At 43.4% G+C, this 27365-nt stretch overlaps 1 protein-coding gene across 1 annotated transcript in view; it reads right to left on the reverse strand.

Moving 5' to 3' along the window:
• LOC8031993 (mitochondrial sodium/calcium exchanger protein) overlaps positions 1-21820 on the reverse strand; it is a 64833-nt gene extending 43013 nt beyond the window's left edge. The window contains exon 1 of the mRNA XM_042290148.1: positions 21448-21820. Within this exon, the coding sequence (XP_042146082.1) occupies positions 21448-21477 (30 nt within the window). The 5' untranslated portion in view covers positions 21478-21820. The remainder of the gene's footprint in view (positions 1-21447) is intronic.
• Between the last annotated feature and the right edge of the window lie 5545 nt (positions 21821-27365).

The raw sequence follows: 27365 nt of genomic DNA on the forward strand, positions 1-27365 counted from the left end.
TCTCGTGTCACCCGCAGCCAGCGCTGAGCACTATAAACCTATCCTTGGTCGTTGAGTTCATGAGACGACAAACTATTGTCAAATTACAAATAGCAGTAATAATTAAACCTGCCTCTTCCGCTAATCCGTCGCTTGACGGCGTCGAGCGAGGTGCTTAGGACTAGGTAGCGCGAGACACCTGATTAGAACGATTCAGCCATATCCGGACATTGATCCTGCACGCGTTGCGTATCCGCACTTGGATGGGTCCATCAGCTGTGTGTTAGGTTTATCGTGTAAATGCGGTTATTAACATCGTTTCTATTCGTGCTCTCCGGTAATATTTTTATCCATAACATGAGACCCATGCACAAGGGCGGGAGAGCGATAAGTGGATGAAGTGAGAAGAGCATACAATAGTCCGAACGTCCCCCAAGAAAAATAGAGCCCACTGTTCCGAGGGGGAGACTTGTGAAGAGATATTGTTATGTGCCATTCTCTTCTTATGGTGCGTATGCGCGGGTCCGAAAAGAAAAAAAAAAGGGGGGGGGGGGGAGAGGGGGCTTTATTGGATGTGCTGCAGTCTTCAAAATGCTTCGCAAGAGGAAGGGGCGAACTAAGGAGGACACAGCTGAACAGAAGCGATGACGTGCCAAGTATGACCTTCTGTATTGAATGCGAATGTATGGACATTTGGTGCTTAATTATCTGCTATGTGATTTGTCGCAACTTAATCAGTGGAATATAGACTTCCTAGAAGCCAAGTAATGATGTCCCATTTCGACGCAGTCGTCACCAAAAACACCGCAGAAACGCAGGCCCGTTGATAGTCTCGTGAACACTGAGAATACCTTTGGGTATTCGTATTCGATTCGACATTCGACTTTTGGGTCACGATTCGGCACAATTTAATTCGATTCGAGTTGTAATTTTGCTATTCGTACACCCATAGAATTCATTTTCATCCATTTTCTACGATATGTTCAATACATTTTCTTAATATATCTGGTTTCTGGTAAGAACGACGTCCGGATTAATAATAAAGATGTACGTGAATAAGAACGTCCTAAGGCCGTGCTCCTACCACACGGTAAAAATGTCTTCCCCTCTATCGGATTACAGGCATCATAATCAGGGAAAGTCTCCGCCTTCCGCGCCCGAGAAGCACCCCGTTTGACTCGCGGTAAAAGATGGAGGAGCAGTGGAGAGGCAGACGAGGAGGAAGCATCTGTTAGGCATCGCCACACAGGTGTCGTAAGATGAACTACCTCTTTTCTGTATTTTTGTTTTTCGCGGGGGGGGGGGGGGGGGGGCACTCAAAAGTGTTCTCCTAAAGAAAGGTCGAAGGGATTGGGGAAGGAGGGTGGGAAAAAATGACGTAACGTACTACCTTTGTTTTGCTTAACAAGAGAAAAAAAAGTGTTTTGTAAAGTGGCCACGGTACCACTCACATCCCAATGCCATTTTGTACGCTCTGGAGTTCCGCCCCCCCCCCCCCCTCCTTTTTTTTTTTTTTTTTGGCAGCCAGTTCCGGAGTGGATGGCGCAGGCTTAAACTGACGTTGATGTCGATGATGATTATCTTTATAAAAATGATTATACAGAATTAAGAACTACGTATGGTCCAGCCAGTTTCAGATTTGGAGTAATTTTTGAAGTAGATATTATATCGTCTTGAAGCACTTTTGAATGAGGAAAATGCTCCTACTGGAGCACCTCTAGAGCAACACAAACATAATTTTGTAGCTGTTCGGCGCAGTCTCCTGTGACTCACACAAGAGTATGGCGATACAAGCACTGCTCTGTGGCAATCGAAGTATACTGCACTGACTCATTCACCCTTCTAAAGTTGCGGAACAATGCCACAATATTTTTAGGATAACCTTTTCTAGGCTTTATAAGCTTAACCTGCGCCAGAAATGTGTTTTGTTTGTTCCCATTAGTGCTAGCGGACGAAAGTTAGCAGGCTTCACATGAATCCAATGCTATCAACAAGATCTTAATTACGAAGGCGCAGAGGACAAAGACAGAACAAAGATACGAACAGGACAAGCGCTTACTATCAACTGATTGTTTAATGCGTGATAAGAGAAAGACGAAAATAAGAGGAGAAATAATAGATTAAAATGCTATATGCATTCGCACAAAAATTTTTTTAAAAGTATTTGAAAATTTATACAAAGTTAAAAAATATATATAGAAATTAACAAATTTAAATTGAAAAAGGAGAGCGATAGAAAATAAAAAGCCGGTAAATTAAGAAAAAAAAAAAAAAAAAAGGTTGAGGTACCCTATCTCTTTCTCGGACAGCGATATTGATGGTGTGTCTCCTTTTCTATTATAGTTTTTACCTCAAAACTTTCTCTGGCTCTCTTGCTCGGAAAGCGATTGAGGACTTTTGTTTGATTAAATATAGGAGTGCATTTACTGTCTCTGACATGTATGGCAAGGTGTCCTGATGGTGACGAATGTAGGGAAAGGTCATGCTCTCGTAGTCGTACATTAACGCAGCTCCCAGATTCACAATCTACACTCTCCCACATGTGCACGGAATTTCGTCTACGACGTTGATGTAGCATCTGACATACCCATGTGCGTGCCGGACTCAGCATTTTGTTTTTGTCGTTCGTTTTGGGGTTGATTTTCGGCCACCGTTTTTTTTATATTTTTTTTTTTTTATTTATCAGGAGCTAATGTTATAAGTTATAACCTGGATGTCATACAGGTTGTAACATGAGAAGGGGTTTGGAATAAAGGTTAATTTGTCTGTATCTTTTAAGTGATCAACGTTCGAGTTACAAGGGTACGTTCGATGTCTGGTAACAGCTAAATGTTATTCATAACGGTTTTTTACTCATCCGTGCCACCTATGAATAAGTTATCATCTAATCTTCTAACTCTTTGGAACCCGTTCTGTAGGTCCCCTAAAATGTCTTCTGCCCAATTCTTTCATTCTTCTTTTTACTACCTCCATCGATAGTCTGTACTGGACCGAAGTTACTGTTATTGGGCCGTATGATGTGCTATCCTTCTTTCCCTTGCCTTTATATAGTCATCTCATTCTGCTTTGTTTTCAATTATTGGGAGCCTCTTTCCCATTAATATTTGATCAGTTGCCTGTTTTAGCTTTAATTTGCTTTTTGTTCCTAGTGTCCTGATTAGCCGTATTTCTTTGCCATATATGGGCCTGTCACAGTTCCAGCCGGTACTTTGCTTCTGTTCTGTCCCATTCCCCCGTGGTCGCCTCAGTTGTCTCGCTCGTGTTCTTTTATTCTGCCCTGTTGCTGTTTGTGTTCTGTCCAATCTCGTTCGGTTCAAGTTGTGCGAATGTTGCCTCGATTGTTCGTCTACTAAATTCCTTTTCCGCCTCGCCCTTTACGCTTACCCAATCATGTGTGGTCAGTGAACAATGGAACCCTTCTGTTCTTCTCCCTTGTGCATTGATGTGCTCCCAGAACTGTTTTTCTGCATTCCCATCATTTTGATTTACCTCCATCATCCACTGCACTCCAGCTCTACCAATCTTGGCCTTGATTAGAGCAGACGCCTTTCTTTTTCTTTCCTGAAATGTACTCCAAATCGATGCTACCTCAGCGGGTGTGTCTCCCCTTTTCTTCGCCCATATCTGCGTTCCCTTGAGGCCTCTTGTCGCCCTGCTATGGCCGCCTTAACTTCTCGATCCCATCAGCTTTTCGGTGTGTGTTTCCTTGGCTCAGACCGAGTCACAAAAACAACCTGCTAAAAAACAGCCAACAGGCTGTTTTTTAGCAGGTTGTCAATCAAAAATGCAAATAAAAGAAAACGATCCGTTTCCATAGCGACGAGCCCTTTGTGGCGCAGTGTGGCACAGTTTTACCTCTCGGGCGCAACGGGCCACACATAAATACTGTGTTTTGTTTTCTTTTGTTGGCGCAATCATAGAGTTATTATAATGTACGCTAGAGGTTCAACTGGCGCTAGTGTCTATGCGACTTCCGGGAGGCAAATTGAAGTAGACAGCAACCAGTCTACTTTTGCGGTGCTCGTGTGCATTCCTATGGGAAAACGCGCGTGAAATTCGTCTCTTCGCCGGAAAATAACATGAATAACTTTTATTATTTGGATTGTACCGGATAGTATGTACATTTATTAATATTGTAAAAGTGTAATTGCTTTAATTACAGCATTTTTCTTTACCACTGAACGATGTTAAGCTTCGCTATATTTCATGCCCAAACCTATGTTCCATGGCAGTTATGTAAAAACGAGTGACGATATTCTAAGCAAACTAACGATCGAAAAGAATGTAGAGCGTGTTCAAGGTTCGCTAGCATTGCGGTGGCGCTTATATATTGCTAATATGCCGGTCCTGTCACTCTATGAAAATGGCTCCGTCGTGCGCATCTATAAGACGGTTAAAAAACATTCGAGTGTAAGAAATAAAGTATGTGGACTGCGAAAGATGTACCTTTTTATTATTTCCTATGTCGGGCAGTTTTTATCGGGCACCTGTTCTCTGACTTCTCCCTATTTGCAAAGATTTGGAGCGGGCGGTTGATGATTTGAACCCAGAACATGCATCTTTGCACATATACATAAGCAGAAAGAATAAAGCAGTACTTATTTATTGCAAATCGGAGTAAATTACGTGGCTTTCAATTTATTTTGATCGCCTGCACGCACAAGGAGTTACTTATCCAGTGTTACTGCGTAGTTCTTGCAGTCTCTCCGGGTTTTTCGCATGTCCTTCGTTCGTTTGACACGTATATCCCCCATGGTGGAAAGCGCCGATGCCATGTTCGCGCTAACAGTGCCCGACAGTGCACATAAATACACGTACGAAGTGGTTTTAACATCGTTTTTATGACAAGAATTTCAAATAAAAACGCCGTAACTGACCAATTATTTCGCCTGCGTGACTGAGAAATGTTGTAGTGTGCCAGTACGTACAAAATATTCGTGATATTTACTCTTATAATCGAGCGCAGCGAGAAAATGCACTCGCTTTTTCCCATAGAAATGCATTACCGGAAGTCAATTTCCGACTGGTTGCTGTCTGCTTCAATTTGCAGCAGCACACTAGCGCCACTTGAACCTCTAGCGTACATTATAATAACTCTATGGGCGCAATTGACTGAAATCGAATGTCTACTACGAATACACTTATATATATATACATATAAATACAAACAAGACAATTTATTCGAGACAACGGAAGACACGGCTAAAGACAAGTGATTGCCTTACAAGGCCATGCGACCCATGCAACAACGACGGCACAGCAATACATCTAGATGAAACTAGAATACACCGTAAAAGAGGTACACACAAAAAACATAATTATGTCATAACGGTTCAAGTGATGCTCGTGTCCATAGTTCTGAAAAATAGGTCCTTACGTGGAAACCCCCCCCCCCCCCCCCCCCATCCCCCATTTCAACCTCCCATCTAGGTTTAACGACTGTTAATCCAGATAATTGTCCAGCGCTTTCCGCGCACTCGAATGGCTGTCGATTCGTGTAATGCTTGGGTTGTCAATTCGGCATATCAAAGAGCGTTAAGTGGTGCTTGCGTAACTATATGTTCCACCTTACAGTCGCTGTGTTAGCGGTGTTTTTGGGTTCGTAGCCTAGCTCGATGATGACTGCGCGCATAGCCTATTTCCTGCATAGAATATGGAGAAAGAAAAACAGATGGAGAGAAGCGAGTAAACGGATAAAAATTGAAAATGCCGACTGGTTCACGACAGATAGAGGAATGTTCGGTCTTGCACATGTTGATGACACATGCGACCTTTATCAACGCGAACCACATGGATGCTGACAATACATTGTGATAGAATATAATAACGGTTTCTAAAATTACGCGACGAGCGTGGCTATAATCACTGGCAGTTTAAAACGCGCAGTGTGTGGCGAGTCGCGACCATTTCATTATCGCTCTGCAGTCAATAAAATTGCACCATTAGTCAACAAAAGCGCCGGGAAACGAATCTTGACGCAAGAAAAGCTTTAACAGTGATTGACAGCTTAAAAGGCCAATCCGGTCTATATATATATATATATATATATATATATATATATATATATATATAGAGAGAGAGAGAGAGAGAGAGAGAGAGAGAGAAAAACGAAGCGCAGGATGACGAAAAGTATATACGGAAGAAAACGCACTTGAGACGGTTGTTGGAGTTTTTAAAACATATTATTGGTAAAGTTGGTCGACGTTTCGGCCTGAGACAGACCTTTTTCAAGACTGGCACATGAGAGGTCACATTGACGCTCCCTGACCACGTCACGTGGCATTGCACACCACGTGCAATGCAATGCCACGTGACGTGGTCAGGGAGCGTCAATGTGACCTCTCATGTGCCAGTCTTGAAAAAGGTCTGTCTCAGGCCGAAACGTCGACCAACTTTACCAATAATATGTTTTAAAAACTCCAACAACCGTCTCAAGTGCGTTTTCTTCCGCATATATATATATATATATATAGACCGGATTGGCCTTTTAAGCTGTCAATCACTGTTAAAGCTTTTCTTATATACGGCTTAAGCAGCGTCCCTCAATTACAAGGCATAATTGTTTCTTTCGATATTGTGTGTATTTTTATAAATATCATGGCTAAAAGTTTGGTATCGCCCGTCTTCGTTAAAGCTGAAACAATCTGCTAGAGGGATGGCAACACTGATCATCAGCTGCGCGGCCGCGACATGACGTCAGAAGGGTGCTGCGCCAGTGTTGCTCGACTAAAAGCTACCCCGCTTGCCGCCCGCTAAAGAGCAGTTGTTCGTATCTTTCAAAGAGTACGCGGCTTCACTCTGACGTAATATTTCGGCTGTGATCATATTTCGTGCCACTAAAGCGATGGCAGTAATTTATTTTGGTTTCGGTTTCGACCGGAGTTGCCGTTAAGGCCCTGTCAGACTGCGGAAACAGTCGGAGAACTTTGTCCTTCAACACGAGGAAAACATGTTTTCGGGGACCCTGTCACATTGCGGAAACAGCAACAGTCCGGAAACATGTTGCTGTCGTCCGAAAACCATGTTTCCCAACTTGTTCTCCGACACTCGGGGAACATCCTGTCACACCGAGAAAGCGTGTTGGAAGAACACAAATTGCTTCCTCTCCTGCGCCCTGCCTCCCTCTCTCTCTCGCCTTCGTCTGCCCGGCCAGCTCGGCTAAGCTACAAGCGCGAGCTCCGGGCTTGCAGCATCCCTGCCAAGCACGCGCGCTCGTGCAGTGCAAGCACTGTTCTGGGCCAGATGCTCGCGCTTGTAGCATCGGCTGCGTCTGGACCGTATAGACGCTTTACACACGCGCCAAATTACAGCCGCCATTGCTGACCTTCTCTTGTATCACCGAGATGCCGTGCAACTGAAACGGCAGTTCACGATCCTCTACAAAGGCCGATGCTTTAGAAAAGGACACAGTTGAATCTGATATGGCAATAACCTGGCCTGCTATGGTAATGATGAAGTGAAATAAACAGAATAAGAGGAAACAAAAACTGAAGGTCAGTTATGGCGGCGTCCATGCACAGCTGCTGCAAAGCGTCTCGGCTAGGCTCAGATCCGCTGGCTCCGCTCGCCCCTTGAATCGCCGTTTTGGATCGCCGTCTCATCGACGTCGCTCTACCGTAGTCGATTCATCAGCCGCGCGAACCATCTCGTGTTCTCTGGATATGGCGGTTGCGTTCTGCTACAGGGCTGGACCCTTGCAGGATGGCATACGCGCCGGCCACAGCAGCAGCTTCTGCTTTGGTGCTTCTTTGTGCCATCGATTCAGATGATTCTGACGATCAGCTGCCGCCGCGCAAGAAGCCGCTTTCAAAATGGCCCTTCACGCTTGACGTATTCTCGTGCGACTATCTGTACAGAAAAATATAGGTGTTGCCGTGTTGCTGGGAAAAAATTCGCTCAGCCACCGAAATGGGCAACACGTGTCGTCCGACACAAGTTGCCGAGGTTTCCGTTGCCAAAAGCTGTCACACCGAGACAACATTGTCGCTGTCGTCCATGTTGTGTTGCTGTTTCCTCAATGTGACAGGGTTGTCGGGCAACAGAGCCGACAGCCGACATGTTTCCCGACTGTTGAGAAACATGTTTCGTTCATGTTTCCGCCGTGTTTCCTCAATGTGACAGGGCCTTTAGAGAAACGCTGGGCTTGGCTTACCATGTATAGACGTATGTTGAATGAGATAGGCGCTCAATTCGCCTATTTTATGTCTTGCGTACATCAGGATGGTATTTGAACAGAAAATTAATCCTAATTATTTTTTTTTCGATCATCTCGTTTGAAGGAAGTTGTAAAGAAGAAACAAAATCCGGGCGGATTTTGTTTCTTCCGGAAACCTACTCAGCTATAGATGCATGGAGGGAATGTAGATTATTGCTCACGCGTGCACCCCAGAGTGATCGAAATATGGACACAAAGATATGTCTTTTTGCCGCTATTATTATCGGTCACAAAGACAGCCTTACATAATGCTCGCAGAATGTAAGGGGTGACTGACACATCATTTTTTTTATACCTACACAAACTCCGATAAGACCTGTGCGCGCGTACTCAAGGATCAAGGAACTTGCGACAGGGACCGATAACGGTGCTCACACGTTAACAACTTGCCGTGTTAGTCGGTCATTGATTTTTTGTCAATCTCCTTACGCAGTCATTTTGTTATAATTGTTTTACATGCAACGAGGGCTTCACAATGCTGAAGGCTCAAGCCGCAACCTCCTTACGCAGTAATTTTTTTTTTCATGCAACAAGGACCTCACAATGTTGAAGGCTCAAGTCGTAGTCCCTCTGCTCGTACATCATATACAACACACGCTGCCTGCTGCAGACATGATGACAGAAGTGTCTGTGGACACGCCTTAAGCATCTTCGAAGCATGTTTGCTTCTTGCATGTTTCCAACATGTCTACGGACAGTTCATGTATGACCTTTGTGACCCGTCATGCAAGAAACACGCTTCAGATAGTGTCTGCAGGCTGTCTTTTGTGTAATGTATTAGTAGTGCGATCGCGGCTTAAAGTTCAGCGATGGCAGTCAGTTCGCCGAGAGAAGCTTTATCGACAGGTCATTTCGTCGCGCCACTGCGACGTTTCGTCGACAGATGGTTTCGTCGAAAGGCGGCCCACGGATCGTTTCATCGACGCACCGATTGCTGCGACGTTTCGTTGAAAGCGTCTTTGCGCGTATAGGGTGCTTTCACACGATGTCAATCGCTATTTTTTTTTTGTTAGAGTGACTGAGAGAAAATATGCTTTATTAATCGAAAGAAAAAAAAATTAAAAATATTAAAAGAGGCGTGACAAAACTTAATCTTTGGTGCACTAGCGATTTGACGATGTCGTCTGATTTTTCGCAGTACTCTCCTTCAATACGTGCCGGACAGCTCTCGGGAACAAAATGGGGAAGGATTCGCCCAGCCAAAACCTAGAACAACGCTCCGCCGTCTATTAGTTCACCACTGAATTCCATGAGACAAACGAGCTGCGAACGCCGGTTACGCCAACGGTGCGACTGTCATTGTTGCCAAGAGGGAAAGTGAAAATCCCCCGAAGCCAGCCACTTATAGAGTCAATTATGCGCCGCATATTCGCTCCATGGAGTTTAGCCTTTATGGTTCCATCCCCGACGTCACGACCAAGATTATTAGTTGCGAGCGACAAGTTCGATGGCGCGTAGAAAGAGCGGCAGAGTCCTAGTCTTCACGTTCCTAAATATAGTTGAGAGCCTGACTTTTATTTCCGTCCACGAGAGCATAAATAAACATTCTCAAAAGACGTGTTGAAGGAGTGAGCGTCTGGCCAATAGAGCTCTTTTGAAAGTGTGCCCTGTGCGCCAATGTTGTAACCTTAGAAACTCTGCTAATGACACTTCATTTCTGGCCTACGTAGTTTTAGAATCTCACATTCCGTGGTGTCGCTTGCTCCGCCATTGTGCAGTGTTTCAGACTCTTTAGCAATGAACATGTGACTTTTCAAAGGGGTCTATCGTAGAACGCCGATCACAGCGACGCTTTTGATTGCGCACGTCGCCAATACTCGTTCCCACCCCAAGAAAAAAAGGGGCGTATCTATTGGCGACTCCAGCGGAATGGACGCCGCGTAGCGCCAATGCCGAGAAGCTCAGGAGAGGGGGTCGTTTCGACTCATAGCTGCTTGGTTCTCGTAGGCAGCATAGAAACAAACATCGATTCCAGCAATCATTTTTATGCTTCCGCCGTGTCATTCCTACGCACTGACTAGAAGAAGGTTTCTACCGTCGAAAAATCGCTTTGCTTTCAAATGTAACACCGATTTTACGCTGCCCTGTAATAAATCTATGGTGGTCCACGTGTAATAATTGGGGTTGTGTGGATATTTATATAGCGTGGTTGGTCAGCCATCTCAAAGTTGCGACGAGTCACTCGCTGTAGATGAGCAATTCAGCCAGTGCAGTACAACCGCTAGCCTGGGGTCTTTAACGTGCACCACGCACTAGTGATACGCGACCGCACGCCGGTACGATGCTCATCCGGATTAAAACGGATAGGGGTGATTGAACCAAGGATACCTGGTTCTGCAGCACGAGCTTTCGCTCCACGTGCTCCGAGCTGGTGTGCGCTAGCCCACCCGGCCACCGATCCTCCCACATGCAGACGAGCATGCTCCTTTTGTCATATCTCATATCGTCAGAATCGTTTTTTTTTTTTCGTTTTGTTTGCACCTTTACTATTGTTAACAAGGAAATTTTGATAATGCAGCGTAGAGAAGGAAACTTGAAGGCGCTGCTAAAATGCAGACAAAGCGCAAGTAAAACAAAAGAGAAACGCGATTCCGACGACTTGAGTTTGTGATTCGCAGAGTCAGGGGCCCTTAGCGGCGGCCCTGCTACCTCCCTTTACCCCGGTCCGGAGATCGGGAATGGCCTTCACGTGACCGACTAGTTGAAACTGCTGCCGCCAGGATAGCGCCGCTCCGCGAAAGTCGGGCGTTCGAGTGGCGGCGTTAAGTTTGGGGCGCACAGTACATCTTCGTTCCACCACCACATGCTGTGTCGGTACTTTGAGGCACTGAAAAATAAGTTTACTGTTTTAAATTACGCAAGAAGAACAATATAATTGTAAGAGATCCGTTGAGATGGGCATGATTGATAGGTTGATTGCACACACAGTGCCAAAGACGCTTATATTAACGAGGAACGCTTCCAGTACGATGATGCTCCATGATGATCTTGGCGCGACTGGTTTAGAACGATCCTCTGGAAGCTTCGAAGATTTGAATGCACCGAGGTGGCGACTTCCATGACAACGTAGACAGATTAGCCAATCGCCTTGCGAGGTTTTGGCCGCCTGTGTGTTAGCATCCGTTTGTGTCCAGCTAGCAGGTAGGGAAGGCATGTGGCGCTATTTTCTCAGGGTCCGATGACTTTAGTTTTGACCATCTGGTTGAATGTCGGCGTTTGCTGCTCATTCCGGCCACCGTCCTGGCTAGCTCCTACAGCCCCCCGCTGGTGAAGGCGCCCCCTGCCAGCAATCGTCTCTCCCACCTTTTGCGCGCTATTCATTTATTTGTAATTGGTTTAAACCTATTATACCCTCTTCTGGTGTAGGTAGAGAAACAATTTTTTTTTTTAGCTCTTGCTTAGAAAATGAAAAATGTTGCGCGCACACCATCTGACTCTGCGTTTTAGCCCTTCCGGTTACGTTTACACTGGGTGCCGCGTCTCTCCCTCTGCCTTCACCCCTGCATCTATTTCATCAAACCGGCCTTCCAACTGCCTTACTACGTTCTCGCTCTTTGCCGTCAGGCTCTCCCTGAGCTCCCTGACCTCGGCCTCCAGCGCCGCCCTAAACTCTCTTTCTTTCCACAGTTCCTCCACCAGCTCCTCTACCCTCCCGCCCCATTTCTCGTTGAGCTTTATCTGTTCACCTGCAAATTCTGCAGGTGAACTCTGCCTCCTGTGCCACCCTCATGTTCGAAAACGAGGTTTCATCCAAGTAGCTCCACCTCCAGCACACGTCGCAACGCACCTTTCCTTTGCCTTCCTATTCGTCCTTTTTCTTTTTTCGCGTTCGTCTCGCTGTCATTCACCCTGTTTACACCGGGAAGTACTATGTGTTCAGTCGTCTCTTTCTTTCTCCCCTCTCTCACTCAAAATAACCCGACACACTGTCCTGCGTGACAAGCCCAGCGTGTAGCACCACGTGTTCCGCCTCACGAAGGCTGTCACGCAATAAAGCTAAATAAAACAAGCAAAAGAACTAACGGGTTTTTGTTATCACAAACTATTTTCCGGGTAACGTGACAAAATATGTTCTATCTATTCACGTCGTCATAAACTTCTGCGCAAAAAAAGTGGTCAAACTATCGCATTAAACGTTTAAAAAAGCTTGTCACGTGGCTCCAATAATCCATGTTCCCTAACGCTAAGCGCCAAGCAAAATATACCAACCTAACTTCAAAAGCCACACTAAAAACACCTCACCACTTTTTAACATTATCTACGTTTTTACCCCATGCACACTAGAACAAAAGTCAAGTTCAGAACTTAAAAAAACTGCCTGCGCACTGTAGCAATGAGCATGGTAAAACGTCGTGCCCATTGCCAGAGCGCTAGGAGTATATTTTTTAGACATAATAACAGCTTTGTCATTCTACATCATTCCGCCATAGACCGCTGCGACTGGCTCTCCCATAACTTCTTTTCGTTCCGTGTACAATTCAATGAATCGTCTTACAAAAATAGGCTGACGAAAATAAGTCACCTAAATACGTTATTAGCCGATTGCGCAATTACATACGTAATAAGGTGACGAAAATATGCACAGCGGTGTTGTTTGCTTTTATCCGGCAATTACGGGAAGAGCGAAAGATATAAAAAATTCGGGCATAAATTTTTCCACATCCAGATTACGAAAACACAACATTAGCTTTTAAACTGTCTTGAGTAGTTTGAGATGTGTTATTAAATTGTTTAGCAAAACCGCGATCAGAGAAAGTAAGCTATAGTAAAACAGGTATATCGAACTGTAATGAAATCCGATGATGTTTGTGCTCATATAAATCAGGGACTTATGTCTATAGTGTCCTGTTGTCAATTAATACTTGAGCACCTTGTTCTTAAATCCTAAGTTTATCATACGAAACTTGCAACAAACCTTCCCCCCTCCCTCCCCCGCAGTCTCCCACTTTACCTCTCCATCCCCCAGAAAAAATACAAACAAAAACAACTTTTTATCTAAGCAATGTCGACTCCAAATCTTTCGTCGTCGCCTTTATTTATTAATAAAAAGAAATGTCCAATTTACAAAATATTTCGGCTCCTGTGCCTAAATTGTAACATTTATGGTTTATGTTTGAAGCACGTAGATTCTGTAAACTGCCGTTCTCTTTTCTTGCAGAGCAAGTATTCCAGTTTATAAAACAAAACAAAATTTTTTTTTCTAGACACTTTAATAAGAATTATGAACAAAAGCTACCAGAAGAAAAGCTCATCCAGTTTTGTGCGAGTCCGGAAAAAAGCTAACCAGTCTTTTGACAGGCCCTAAGAAAAGCTCACCTTAAAATAATTCTTTTTTCTACAATGCGGTCGTTATCAGTTCAATGTTCATTTGATGAAGTGAAAAATGAATTTCCCTGTTTTAGGATAGGATATAACATTTTAGAGCAGCTAACAACCTACGTACGCGTGCAGCTATACGCATATACATTTCAATGGGAGCTCTGATTCAGGCCTCGCTCCATATTCATCTTGTCTGTTTTCTCCGGATTTTACTCTACTTAATTCTGAAGTAGCCTGGTTGTAGGAAATCTCGACTTAATTTGCCGATCAAAATAGCTAAAAAATTGAAAGCGTATTACTTTAATAAATGATGGAATATGAATATTTGGGAATTTCATTTATTTATTTACTATCGGGCACCATATAAAAAGTGATTTGACATATAACAATTCAGGAACAACTCAGCATGACTATTCTGTTTATAGTTTCTCTGGCTCAAGAGGTGCATGGTACATATATACATGAAAACATATTTCTTACAATGTAAAATGCAAAAAAAATTCATATTTCAGTTGAATTAATGCATTTTGAGTTGAGTGATGGCCCAATTCAGTTTAGTTAGTGAGCTCTTTTCTGCATCTGTCGAAAGGCCGGTGAGCTCTTCCTCGCATATGACGGTTTTGCGGTGAGTTTTTCTCCTGTTAGCTTTTTCCGCCGCCCCTTAAAAAAAGGCACTACTTATCTACCGATATCACGAAAAGGTTGATTGAGAATTTTTTTTTCTTTATTTGTGTCTTGACTGTCGCGTTACTTGACTTACTCCAGAATAGTGAACTAGACGACTAAAAGTCAGCAGAAAAAATTCAGATGTTTTTCAATGAGGGAAAGTATGCATTAGGATTAATTAGGAAACATCATTGAAAAAAAAAACCTGAGACTGGGACAAATGAATTTTTAAGAAGCACTTAACCAAAGTTTCTTAAGAATGCCCAATGCTAACACAAACCTTTTAGCTACAATACAAATTTGTAAAAATAGCAGTAACATTTTTTTTAACCATACCGGATTTTCTTAGATAGCAAAATACTCTTGGGCAAAAAAAGGGCAAAAAAAAAAGAATGAAATCGTTATATTGATATTAAGTTCCATTATCTGTCGACCGGGATTAAGTCCATGTTAATTTAGTAAATTCGACTTCTATTAAGTTCCATTATCTGTCGACCGGGATTAAGTCCATGTTAATTTAGTAAATTCGACTCCTGTAACTAAATTACCGTAATTTAATTACTTTTGTGTGTCGCGTTACTTGTAAATATAATTAATTAATTAGGATTAGAAGTGATTCCAACTGAGCTGCCTTTTTGATGTTATTAATTGCGCAATTTGAATTACAACTACAACTACCCTTTTAATGATTGCGTGACGATTGAACTCAGTTCGATGGAATCAATTAGAGGAGTAAAATTGCTGGGCTTTCTGTCTCACTGCCCTTCTAAGCTTGCGGGCATGGATGCAGTCTGTGGTCTTTGCCTAGGCGTCGACCTTGTGCCTACAGATGTGCAAATGTTTAGGTCACAGCACACACGGAGCGCCTGTCGTCTTATATAGTACGCGATGCCCTCTATTGCCGGGACAGAGTGAAAATAAAAATTGAACTTATTTGAATCGTGATGTGTTCTTTGAAGATTTAACTCTGATTTTGAGTCAACTATCGCAAAAATAACATACGGATGAATTAAAAAAAAAAAATTGAGCCTTCATTCGAGTCTTTCAATGCCTACATACACTATGAGATCCCTTTTACTGCCATTACCACCAGTGAGAGATTTAGCAGCGCTAAAAAGTAATAAAACAACTGATTTATACGTTACTGGGAGCATGGCGCCCTTTGACACTATCAGGAAAGTTGTTGTAACAAAGACACAAAAAGGGACAATTGTAAAATGCTTTTGTCTACTGAATCCTCAATGGTGAGATGAGGAATGATTAAATACAAAGTGCGGAAAAATGTCAAGTTAACGTAATTAAACAAAGGTAGCTCTCACAAGAAAGTAATTGTCAAGCAAATTCATTACTTCCTAAAAGTAACGCGTAATTGTAGGAAATGATTTTGTCATCTAGGAATTTTAATTATAACTAACTCCTTCTGAATCGAAGTAATTGTAATCAAATTAAATCTCCGAAATCAATCAAGATATCGGTAGGCACTAATACCTTCACCTATTATTAGAAAATAGCTAATTGCTTCGAATGCGTATAACTATTATTTAATATATAGCGGAGTGAATAATGTGTGCCATACCACAGTAGATGAAAACAAACGTAAGTAAAGCCAAACACTGAAATTAGATTATACACAAGATACGTTGCACACATTCCTTGCGCCATTTCCGGTAACATCCCAGAAACAGTGTCTTCACAGGAGTATGTTGGCATCATCAAACGGTTAAACATTTCTTCAAAAGTGTGGCATAGATCACGTTGTCAAGAAAGTTAACAAAGCATTGCGACCTTCCTCGGGCATAACATTTGTTTTGTTGTCACAGAATGAGCAATGAATATCAGTCAAGTAAAAAAACACAAAACAAGACGCAACTACACAGGAGTAAGTTCAACAACGTATAACTCAAACAAATATCTCTCTCGTGCATTAAAAAAAAAAAGTGAAGGACGACACACACGCGAAAAGTCCCAAACACAGCTGGACGCTTATGAACAGAATGTTAGGGCGCAAACAAGTTAAATGATGGTTAAACATGATGAACTATAACCCTGAGACTCGGGAGAAAGACGACAATGAAGGAGAGGAAGAACAGGAGTCTCGAACATGGCTTAAATTTGTGAAAAGTCTAAGGGTTATAGTTCACCATTATAGTTTATTTTGCTTAAAAAGCGTTTAAACACAAAATGCCAAAAAGAGAAACACAAAAAAAAAATCCGAGGACACCTAAGCACTTCTTATGAGTTGTGAATGCGAAAGCATCCCTGTGGCTCGTTGGTGATTGCTGCGCCGCTGGTCGAGGCAATGACGGGAGTGCAAAACTCGGCGTGGCGCGCGCTGAAATCACGTGTCCTCTCGTCATCATCATCGCCCTAGTTTCGAGTACCGGCTGACGACGTTAAACCTCAAAGCGTAACGTTAGGCTTAACGTCAGGCCAGCGCATACCCGCGTCCACCGCTCACGTCAAACAGTTGCGCGTAGCGGTGCGAGCGTACCCCATGTTCATCGGCGCTGCAGCGTTTGGTGTGCGCTTCATTCACAAAATATTCCGAGTACAGTCGAGAGGCAGGCGTTGGGGAAAGGTCTTTTCGGTTTACGGACGCAACCCACTGCCGCGGCCCGCCGGAGTTCAAAGTCATGTGGAAAGCGATGGAGCTTAAAGACATTGCAGCCACACTTGCCGGATCCCGTGCAAGCTACATAGGTCCTCGGAGAAAATTCGACGCTTTCTCTCCTTATTTATACACCCTATAACCGAGCAATGGTGTCCCGATGACCGGGGGACTGTCGCCATCGAAGCCTGTGGCCCAAATTAAGTTTAGTGTTTAAAAAAGAGAAGAAAGCGCAAGCGAAGTTCGGGCAATGCATACACCCAACACTGGCAATGCCTCCTATCCGGGACTTTCACTCTTTCTGACGCACCAGCAAGGGGAAAAGCGCCGGTGTCCAATAGTGTCCCCTCTTTTCCCTCGCTCTCAAAATGGCGCTACCCACGATAAAATGGTCTATACTCGGGGACAACTTTTCTTGGCAATGCAGTGGAAAGTACAGGCACGCGTTCCCTCTCCCATTTTGAGCGCTGATTAAAGCTGTACGCGGGCTCTCCTCTTCTCCCCGGAGATGCCAAGAAAACTCGCAACCGAAGGGTCGTGAGTTTCAATCCCGCCTAAAATTCTCTAAACATTTCCTTCAGACAAATTAATTACTTTATAAAGTGAAATCATTTGTGACATGCGGCGACCTTTAATGCACATTACATGTCATGTTTTAATCGCTTTCATTCTACGCGTGACATCACGTTTCACGTGAGCTTTGTGGGGTGTTCGAAATTCCCGCGCGAGGTCATGTGGCTGTGACGTCATGACCCTATCGACCAATCAGGATTGTCCCGCGGACTCCGGCTTCTCTGCGACACGAGCTCCTTAACGATCTCGCGTTAAAATACTGCCTCGTCTTCACTTCGACCGGGTCCTTTTGCGAATTGCTCATCAACCACCTAGCCCAAACAAACAGTTTATACTTTGTTTCAGCTTCAGCCTAGAAGCAGCGCACGCTACGAGCTGATGGGACCAATCACGCAGGGCCAAAAGCGCAAGTAACTAGTCTTTTTCTGTTTATGATCGGTTCAGAGCTGATGGAACACGTACAGAACATGGCGAACACCACGATGACACGCTTTTGACGCTCTCTGATTGGACACATCAGCTCGTAGCGTCGGCTGCGTCTGGACTTAAAGGCCTCCTTGCCATTCAAGGTAAGGGGAGACCCTCTTTTTTTTTTTTTTTTTGCGGGGAGTAGCTCAGAGAATTACTCCAGTGAGGAGAGGAGGGGAGTAAAGTGCGAAAAGGAGTGGAGAGAAGGAGACTTGCAGCCGGTTTCCTTCCCGGCACAAGACGATTCTGTAGCTCGGCCACGAAGTGTAGTGAGCATTTACCACGTGACACTAAAGACAGCGATAGTGCAGCGCAGGCGCTCGCCTTTCTCGCCCGTTCGTCCGTGTTTCCTCCGCCACCTGCGTTGTCTGCTACAAGCAGCTGTGTATACCTACTGTTCCCGGCATTCCTCTCGGCACCGCGATCGGTGGAAACAGGTTTAAGGCATCCTGGTTACTAAGCTGTTAAGTGGGACTTATGGGCTACATCAACACGACCTTTGTGTTGTTTTAATTTAGGAAGCTTTTCTCGGTTAGAAATTCACAATTTATTCGAAATCACGCATATGAAAAAATGAAATAAGCACTAGCAATGAGTCGCGACATTTTTACGACGGTTGCACCACCGAAACGAAAGATTTCAGTTTCGCTTTTGCGGATACGGTACAATCGAAGAGCAATCCAAGTTGTTAATTGCAAAATCTATTCAAGTGCCTCATCGTAAAGATACCCGACGTCCGATATGTTTTTGAACTTTTTCCTCTCGAGATATCGCAACGAAGACTTTCCCGTACACTGGCAAGGCCTAACCTCCGTGAGGTTTGACTCTAATCGCCGACACACTTTTCTTCCCTGTACGCTCTATTGTCAATAAAATGTTGTTTCTCATCAAAGAAGTTTGTGCGATTTGTTTAGCTTTTCTCGCGTATCAATCGTTTAGTGAAGGTAATATTGGATGAAAGTCCACATCCCCACAAATGTAAATCTCGAAATGTAAAAATCCGCTCGCATGACTAAACATTTCAACACCTGACAGCAAAACAAACTTGCTTCCCATAAGGCTATATCGAGTAAGGAGGCTCCACAACTGGCATTTTTTAGAGTTGCAAACGACAATAAAATAAGTAAAAACACCGAGCCTCACTAAAAACACCGAGCTCTAAAAGAAGGAGCAAACTGGTCTTGGAACTGTTTAAACAGCTTCAGACGAGTGTGCCATCATACTCAATTTACACTTTTTTTTCTTGCTTTTTTGTTGCGTGTTGGGGAAATTCTCCAGGATTCTGAAGCGAGCGCATGTTCCAAATCAGCAGCTGATCTTACAGGCTTTAATCTTTTACGAAAGCTTGTGCAGTGCGTGCGAACAACTGGAGTTCACCTGTTCGCGAGAACATTGTAACGCTGTGCGCCTATTCACACACACAAAAAAATTGTTTTTGTTTATTTAGGCAATTACGTTGTTTCTAACATATATTTCGCCGGTTCTCATCTGACATTTAGTGAAGAAACCACTTGTCAAAACAGAAGATAAACGCATATTACCTTCGGATCAGTTATTATATTACGTAAGTTGAAATAATTCTGTTTCTTGATTGTAGGACCACTCACAGTCACCACCAGCAATGAGCAGTAACTGTTGATGGCAAAGTAATGATAACATAATGCAACGAGTCGTTTACTTCTTGTCCTTCTTTTTTTTATTTTTTAGTTGTAAAGCTAACTTTTTCTTGTAATCCCTCGACCACTTTCTTTTTTTTCTAAAACAATAATTATATTAACAAAAATTCAGCTGGAGCACAAATGGCAAGCATATAGTTTCAATTTACTTTAACGCTAAGTAACAACTCGGAATGTTAGTTTTACGAAACGTTAAACTAACATTTGAACAATAAAATAAGAGCGACATGAAGGACTGAGAAGAATATGCGTTGTCCTGTCTTTGTCCTTTTTCTCGCTGTCCATTTTGTCGAGGCTAACATTTTAACTCTTTACGAAGTATTTCGTTACCAATTCACAAAAAGTATGCACTTATTTCCGCTCTCATTCAGCATGTACTATACTGTGCTGAGCACACACTTTGTTATACATATACTCGCACTTTGAAATCAATGATGACACTTAATCTGTCAAGTGGAGAAGTGCGAACGCGTGTTATATTCCGGAAATAATGTTCTTCAACTGCTTCCATCTTCCCATTAAAAGGAAATAAAGAATCATAAATAAACGTGAAAAAAATCAAGGTCAAACACCGTAACACCCAACGCTTGTTTTTGTGCAATAGCATTCTGCGTCTTACTTTATACGGTACTGAGGTATACAAAAACTGCGCTCACGAACTTATTCGCTGTTGCCTCTTTATTCTGAGCGCATTTTAGTTGCACGCCCCCAAGATTACAGTAAACTCTAGAACAAAACTTTACAAATCAAACTGAGGCAAAACACGTACTAGCAAAAAATACTGAAGGTATTTGTTTACCTTTTTATTTTACGCGTATTTTGGCAAAATACCTCAGAAATTATATTGAACTCTAGAACCAAACCTTACAAATCAAACTTTGACAAACATGTATTAGCAAACGATAGCGAAGGTTCTTTTTTTTTTTTAATTTGCCAGAATGCTTATGCAAATCATAAATAATCAAGTCAAAATTTAAACCGTGATTTACGCTAAGTCATCACAATTTCATATGCAGTCCGGAAGAAACTTTTATATAGGAATCGTTATATAATATCGAACTTTCGTCGTATTGTAATCGCTCAAAGAAATATACGAAACTGGATTGATCTTCTCTGATGCAAAATTTCAATCTGAACTATCACATGCAACAATACATTTTCAATTGAACCAAAACTTCTTTAATAATACAATTTAAGCAGTTTCAAAATATTTGGCAGACGATTCGACCAAAGTAAGTGCATACACGTATCAGCAACTTCTGCGTTGATTTTTGCTTGAAAAGTTTCGCAGATTTCGTTCCACAATTAAGCTGGGAATGTTGAAGACTGGTTTCTTTTTAAGTTGTTTGAAACCCTCAAATTTTGTTACGTAGACTGACTAGGATAACAAATTTTTGCTCTTCAAATTCATGTGGAGTGCGGAGGGCAGTTAGTGGAGCTTACGTTTCTTGGAAGCACAAAACGGCACCTTGAGAATTATTTAATCGTCCCCGCAGCTACGGTAACAGAAACAGTTTCTGCTTTATTTTCCAGTCCCTTTGATTAGATCAGAAAATCAACCTTAATATGCAAACTGTCTTTCAAACTTTAAAGTTAAATGCAGAAAAACTAAGAAAGGTAAAAACACATGTAGTGCGGATCGCCATAGTATCCTTTCAACATTTTAAACCACGGGCAGCGAAGAAATGTAAGGCATATTCCAAAAAGTTGTCGACCCAAACTTTCATTTCTGTATTCAAGCAGGCCAGACCAATCGCATAAACATAGATATATATTTGTTATTATAAAAAAAAATACTCAATTTACTTATCCTGTCTGGAATAAACATTCTCAGCTTTGGGGACATGACGCTCAAACTAGAATAAAAGCCAAACGCATGCACCTGCAAAAAAAAAAAAAAAAAATATATATATATATATATGTATATAAAAAGAAAAACTTACCTCCAGTGGGTCGAACAGGACAGATGTCATCGTGTTGCTCTGACCCCGTTTCAATCTGTATCACGGCCACACACACAACGTATCTGGGACCACAAACAGACGAAGCCGCGGCCGACTTGCCGCTGCATGGAGGCGCCTCCGAGGTCTGCCGAAAAACCGCTAAATCACAAGAATCCACCAAAAAACGCAGCAGTTGAGTCCGACCGCACGTGCAACGAAATTCCGATCACGCAAGCGACAGAACCGCGTCCCAAGCCGTGTCTCGATCGAGTATGTCACGCACGTGTCAGGGACTCCCTAGTCTCTCCTTTTCATCCGCTTATCTCCAGTAAAAAAAGAAGAAAAAGTAAAGATTGATATTTTTGTTCTTATCTGATTAGGAGCTCAGGAAAAAAAAAATACCCATTGTGATCGCTTGATATCTTCAGTCGACACTCACATATCGCGCCGCCATATCCTTCTAGCGCGGCACCGACCGCGCCGCCATATTATTCTAGCGCGGCAAGCGATATTTGCCTTGTCACCAGCGGGTAATGTCCGAAACCCGAGATAACTGTAACACGACCGCGGGTGGGGCGATTCCGCCTGTGCGACGTCCAGCGGAGCACTCCCGTATCCGCGCGGTGCATAACCGTGCGCCTGTTCGTGTGTGTGTGCAATGTATGCACGAGCGCTATAACGTCCGACAGGTGCGTTTGTGTTAGGCGCTGCGTGCGCCGCAGAGGTGTGTTGCTCGTCACGGCGGCGGTGTCGGAACGCGCCGACAGATGGCGCGAGGCGTCGCTTGCATTTCTCGCATTGCGTGCCGTTGAGTCTAGGCTGGAGTACGGATTCTTACCTTGAGATAACGGCGGGGGTGTTGGATAAGGGGAGAGTCGGACGTCGCCATTGCTACTGCTTGTTTACTTGGGGAATTTTTCACTCGCTCATCGGGAGCTTCTCTCTTTTTCTCTCCCCCCCCCCCCCTCTATCTCTCTCTTTGTAGTTTAATCGACATGCGTGTCTTCTCTCTGTGCTTTCCAAGTGGCTAGAATAAAGTTACCTCACGCTCTGTACATGTGGAACTTGAAACGACGAAGATAAAACAAGGCGCTAGATTTGTCACGTTGCTGCCGTACGCGCAATTCTTTCAAGAGCGCGTGGCTCATCCCGCATGCAATGCCACTGCTTCCGCAATACGGTTTATACTGAAGGATTCACCTGTTAATCACTCACAGCGAGGTACAAGTGCCGTCAGTCAGTAGGAACAAGACATCGGCGCTTTCGCACGTCTTATTCAGTAATAATTGGTGCCCCGGATCAATTCTTGGGATGTTCTTGGCGTGAATGCAATCACGGCAGCCGTCAGGTATGACTCAGGAATGAGAAACAGGGACTGGAGAAACCAACACTCATTCGTTCGCACTAACTTTGTACTTGCTTTCTCTTCCTTAAAGCTTTTATTTAATATAGCCGGAATTGATAGCTTTTTTTTCTTTATTGGAAGTATGCAGAGGGCTGCAACGAAAATTGAGGAGCGCCAACAAACTGTCCAAGTAGCGTACAAGATGGTGGGGCTTGCTGAAGCCCCGTGTGCGTTAGGTTAGACTAGCGGTATAAAGGTAATGCAAGCCCAAAGTGAGCGCCCAATAGCCCTTGCGATGACACGATCACGTTCGAATATTACGACGTCGCACTTTACTTACAAGCTCGCTTAAGATAAAAATAAAAGTAACTGAAAATTTTGATAATATTAACGTTGGAGGATAGCCCACTTTTGCAGAAAATATGCTCCCTATCGAGTTTTAGATCGCAAATTTTACGACAATTTTCTTCACCCGTCGCGTTGCATATACTTTCCATTATTAATGCGTAGCGCTAATGATCAAACAAGGCCCATGTAACGGCTCACGTGTGAGCGTGCTTGAGATCTTATAGGAGTATTTTGAAATTAATAAGCCGTCGACGTTAAAGTTTAAAAACAAAACTGCATGAACCGCGAAAAAAAAAAAAGAAAAAAAAAAGCTTTAGCAAAGTTGGCTAGAAGGTATGGGCAAGAGCAGAATTGCTATATATAGTTCTCGCCATTCGTTTATTTGCTCGAACAATTCATATATGCTTCTTTGCATCCGACTGAACCTAAACTCTAAAGAGCCATTCAAATGCAATGGAAGAGACGCTTGCTCCGAATCCGCGTGTTTCCTTCTTCTTGCATGTCGGTTCTGTCATATCGGTTTATACGAAAGCTGTCTGGAGACATGTGCGAGGCAAACCCTCTTCGAGCATGCCAGCTTTTCACCTCGCGAGAGGGGTCGTGAGCGCGCCGAGTGTAGTCTCTATAGTTACACCCCTGGATAAGATTCACAATCACACCGAGGGGCTATGACTCCTATGAGTGACCGAGCTGGGTTGCTAAGACTGCGCAAGATATCGGCATGGCTAGAGATGTCATCCGGTTCTTATGGGTTCAGTCACACATCCACATCGAAGTACCGGGGGGAGGGGGACTTATTTGGAGTTGCGTGGCCTGATGTCCCAGTGGTACTTCGTGGATTGCTTTGTCCGAAAACTGGAAATTGTCGGACAATAAACATGGACAGCAGACTTTGTTTGTGCTACCAACAAAAACGTGCGCCCCAAGCCAAAAAAGAAAAAGAAAAAACGTGAACGAAAAAAAAAGAGGAAAAAAAACAGAAACTGGGGTCAGTGATGTTATGGGGCGCAAAGCTTATTTCACATCTCTTTACTTTTTAAAAACAAAGGCCAAACATTTTGCTTTTTTCTTTTTTTCTTTTACTGCAACAGCCATTATTTTGGCGAGGTATTGCAGCGGATCCCGAGGTGTGTTGCGTGTGAGTCGTAGAATGACGTCACGTTGCGTCACATGACGTCTTGGTTAGAGTGGCGTGGGATTGAGTGTAGTCTGTGTCCAGAGTGTTCTGCACATAGTCCATGCGCTGCACGAAGTAGTTCTTACAAGATTTGGTTGTCGGAAGGAGAAACGATGCCCTTGGCGTTTGAAACGTGTACGCCTTGACAGAATAACAAGAACGGAGAAAAGGATGGAAAGAGGGAATTAAAGAAGAACCTTAAAAAAAAGGGAAAATAAAAATTTAAATAAAATCAAGTAAAAACTATAAAAAAGATAAGTATGTGTGTGGTTTGTGCGGTACACATTCTGTGTTCCTTGGTATTTGTCAACATGATCAAAAGCTCGCGTAATAGTTTTTTCCCTCGTTGCAATATTTATTTTCGAATTGTAGTTTTAATCCTTAAACTAATGAAGTTCTATAAAGGTATAACGAACGGCTTACGTCTGAGCAGTATTGGCAATAATATATTTCGCCATCGGTTCGACGACTCGTAGCAATCGAAACGCAATCGGCTGGCGTACTATGAATATGAGCACATCGACTCCGTACTAATATTCATGAACTTCCTCTTTTTCTTAGACACATCGAATTATATCTAAAAACTACCGTAGTGTTTTTGCACAAAAAAAAAAAAAATTCTACAGTTGCGTGTCGTTCATATGGACACCACCTTCCTCCCTCCCCCCCCCCCCCCTTCCCATAAAAAAAATCGTTTATAAAGTTTACTAATGTTTATATGTGTAGCGGGGTATTCTTATTAACGGGGTCTATATATCAAAAATGACTTCATTTGTATGGTCTCTCATGAGACTAACGCCACAGAGTAGCAACACTAATAAAACGGTTAAGGTCTGAACGTTCCTGAAACAGCTTTAGCAACTATTTTGAACTGCCCTTTTAGCGTGGTGAAGGGCATAATACTAGGAAGACATTTTAGCTCGCAGTGACAGCGTAAACGCTGGGCTTGCAAGGCACTTATTTTCGTGGCGGATGTTTGACCAACAAATCTCTCCTCAACCGTAAAAATCGTCCTCCCCGCAACTTCCTTCAAGTCTGCAAGATCACAAGCAACTACGCTCGCAAGCGCAGGGAAAGAAGGAGAACGGTATATCCTTGGCACGGTTCTAAGAGGTGTTCAGGCCGTGTGTGTATTTATATATATTTGTGGACAGTTAGAAGTTGCGGTGATTTTGCGGTGGCATGCGCGATATGTCAGGTATGTCATCTTGCTGCATGCGGCTTGGAAAGTGCACAACGTAAGAAACGATTTAATAAACTACACGTAAATGAACTATACAGAGCTCTTCCCCCTAAAGAAGGAGCCATAAGAGTTTAAGTTCATAACAGTAAAGGGAGAAACGAAAAGAAGAAAAAGGTTTTAACACCGGAATGTGTAATAAATGTATCCCGCCCCCTTCTTCCAAACCCCCGAAAAATATGAGCCGTAACACTCAATCTGACCCTTTGCTTTGCCTGCAGTTCCTGCCTCATGGCGATACATCCAGGATGATCCCAAAGGCAAATAAAGACACATTTAATAAAGTAATGTCCACAGACTTTTATCTCTTGATTTGCTAAAACAGTTCAAAGAATGGGTTCCAAACTTAGCGTTTTTACACGTCATCTCGACAACATAGCCTGTATCATCTTGGCAGATCTGTAAACAAAAACAATCCTTTGCAAAAAAAAAAAAAAAAAGGAAAACGCTCCTAGCAAGCTGAAATAGTACTGGCATTAACTGTATGACCCTTCTGGAGAAAGTCAGCTCATAAAACACCTTCCTGGAACCAAAAACCCGTGGCCATAGCCTTTTCCCGCTGACCCGTATTGTACAGAGCGCGACACTGTTGGCGCGAACAAGCGATCGCCGGCTTTTCCAGTTTTTCTCTTTGAAACCAAGAGATGTCATCCAAGTTATTATAGCTACGAAAAGAGCTCATTTAGTTCTACAATGTCAGCGATAAAATTTTGTGCTCGCTGATACTATTTAGAAGTAAAATTGGATAATGCGCCGATGTCGTGTTCGCGCTAACAGTGTCGCGATGTGTACTTGGAAAGCAGTCACTCAGAGCATCGCAAGAGTCGCGCAAATTGTATATTTTTTGCGGAAGGATCGGTGGCCGAGTGCATTAGCGCACCGCAACTCGGAGCACGTGGAACGAAGGCTCGCGCTGCAAAACCGTAGGGGCCCTGGGCTCAATCCCTGCCCCCGCCCGTTTCGATCTGGATAAGCATATCGTACCGGCGTATATACGGTCGTGTACTGCTACTGCGTGATGCGCGTTAAAGACCCCAGGCTTGTACTAGTACTGCGCACTGGCTAGCTGTCTCATCGACAACGTAAATCATGCAGTGTCGCGATACGTCAAAGTCAGACCGACCTCACGCTGCCTAAACACGAACGTCAAATTTGGTTTGAGTCTTGAAGTTGGGCATAACTATAGTTAGCATACTATTAGCCCCGAGAAGTTCGCCTGGCGCCCCCTTACGGCGAACCGGGGTGACGTCACGGCGAGGAGAGAATTTTTCCCCAACTCGCCCCGCTCGCCCTGTGGAGGCTGTGACGACGCTAGCTGTCGGCGCGCTCGTTCCTATTTAATTTTTTTTTGGCGTGTTTTTCGTAGGAAGTGTAAATTTTTATATGTGCCTTTATTGAGGTATGGCCTGTAGCTACAGGCGAAACTTCAAGCAACATTTTAAGCATGGCTGACAGGCCAGGCAACGCATGAACCACAGCTGGTATGTGAAAATAAAGAGATATGGCCACAATTGCAGGGGCATCACTACAGATTTACATCTCGCACAATAAACGCTGCTGATGGTCCGAATGAATTGGCAAATTATGTATACTATTTTTTTTGTATCTCTCTGTTTAAACAAGATCGCCGAAGCAGAAAAGCTGCATGCTGCTCGAGCTACGTGCTAAATACAGTCTCGACCATGGGGAGAGAATCACAAGTAAGACAGCCCAAGTGCAGGGGCAAAGTAAAAAAACAAACAAGGAACATTTATTATATACATTGCTCGCACTTTACCTTTGCTGGATTCGGATAGTATTTCAATGGA

The sequence above is a fragment of the Ixodes scapularis genome, unplaced genomic scaffold (assembly GCF_016920785.2).
Source record: "Ixodes scapularis isolate PalLabHiFi unplaced genomic scaffold, ASM1692078v2 PGA_scaffold1__304_contigs__length_218370807, whole genome shotgun sequence".
NCBI classification, from domain to species: Eukaryota; Metazoa; Arthropoda; class Arachnida; order Ixodida; family Ixodidae; genus Ixodes; species Ixodes scapularis.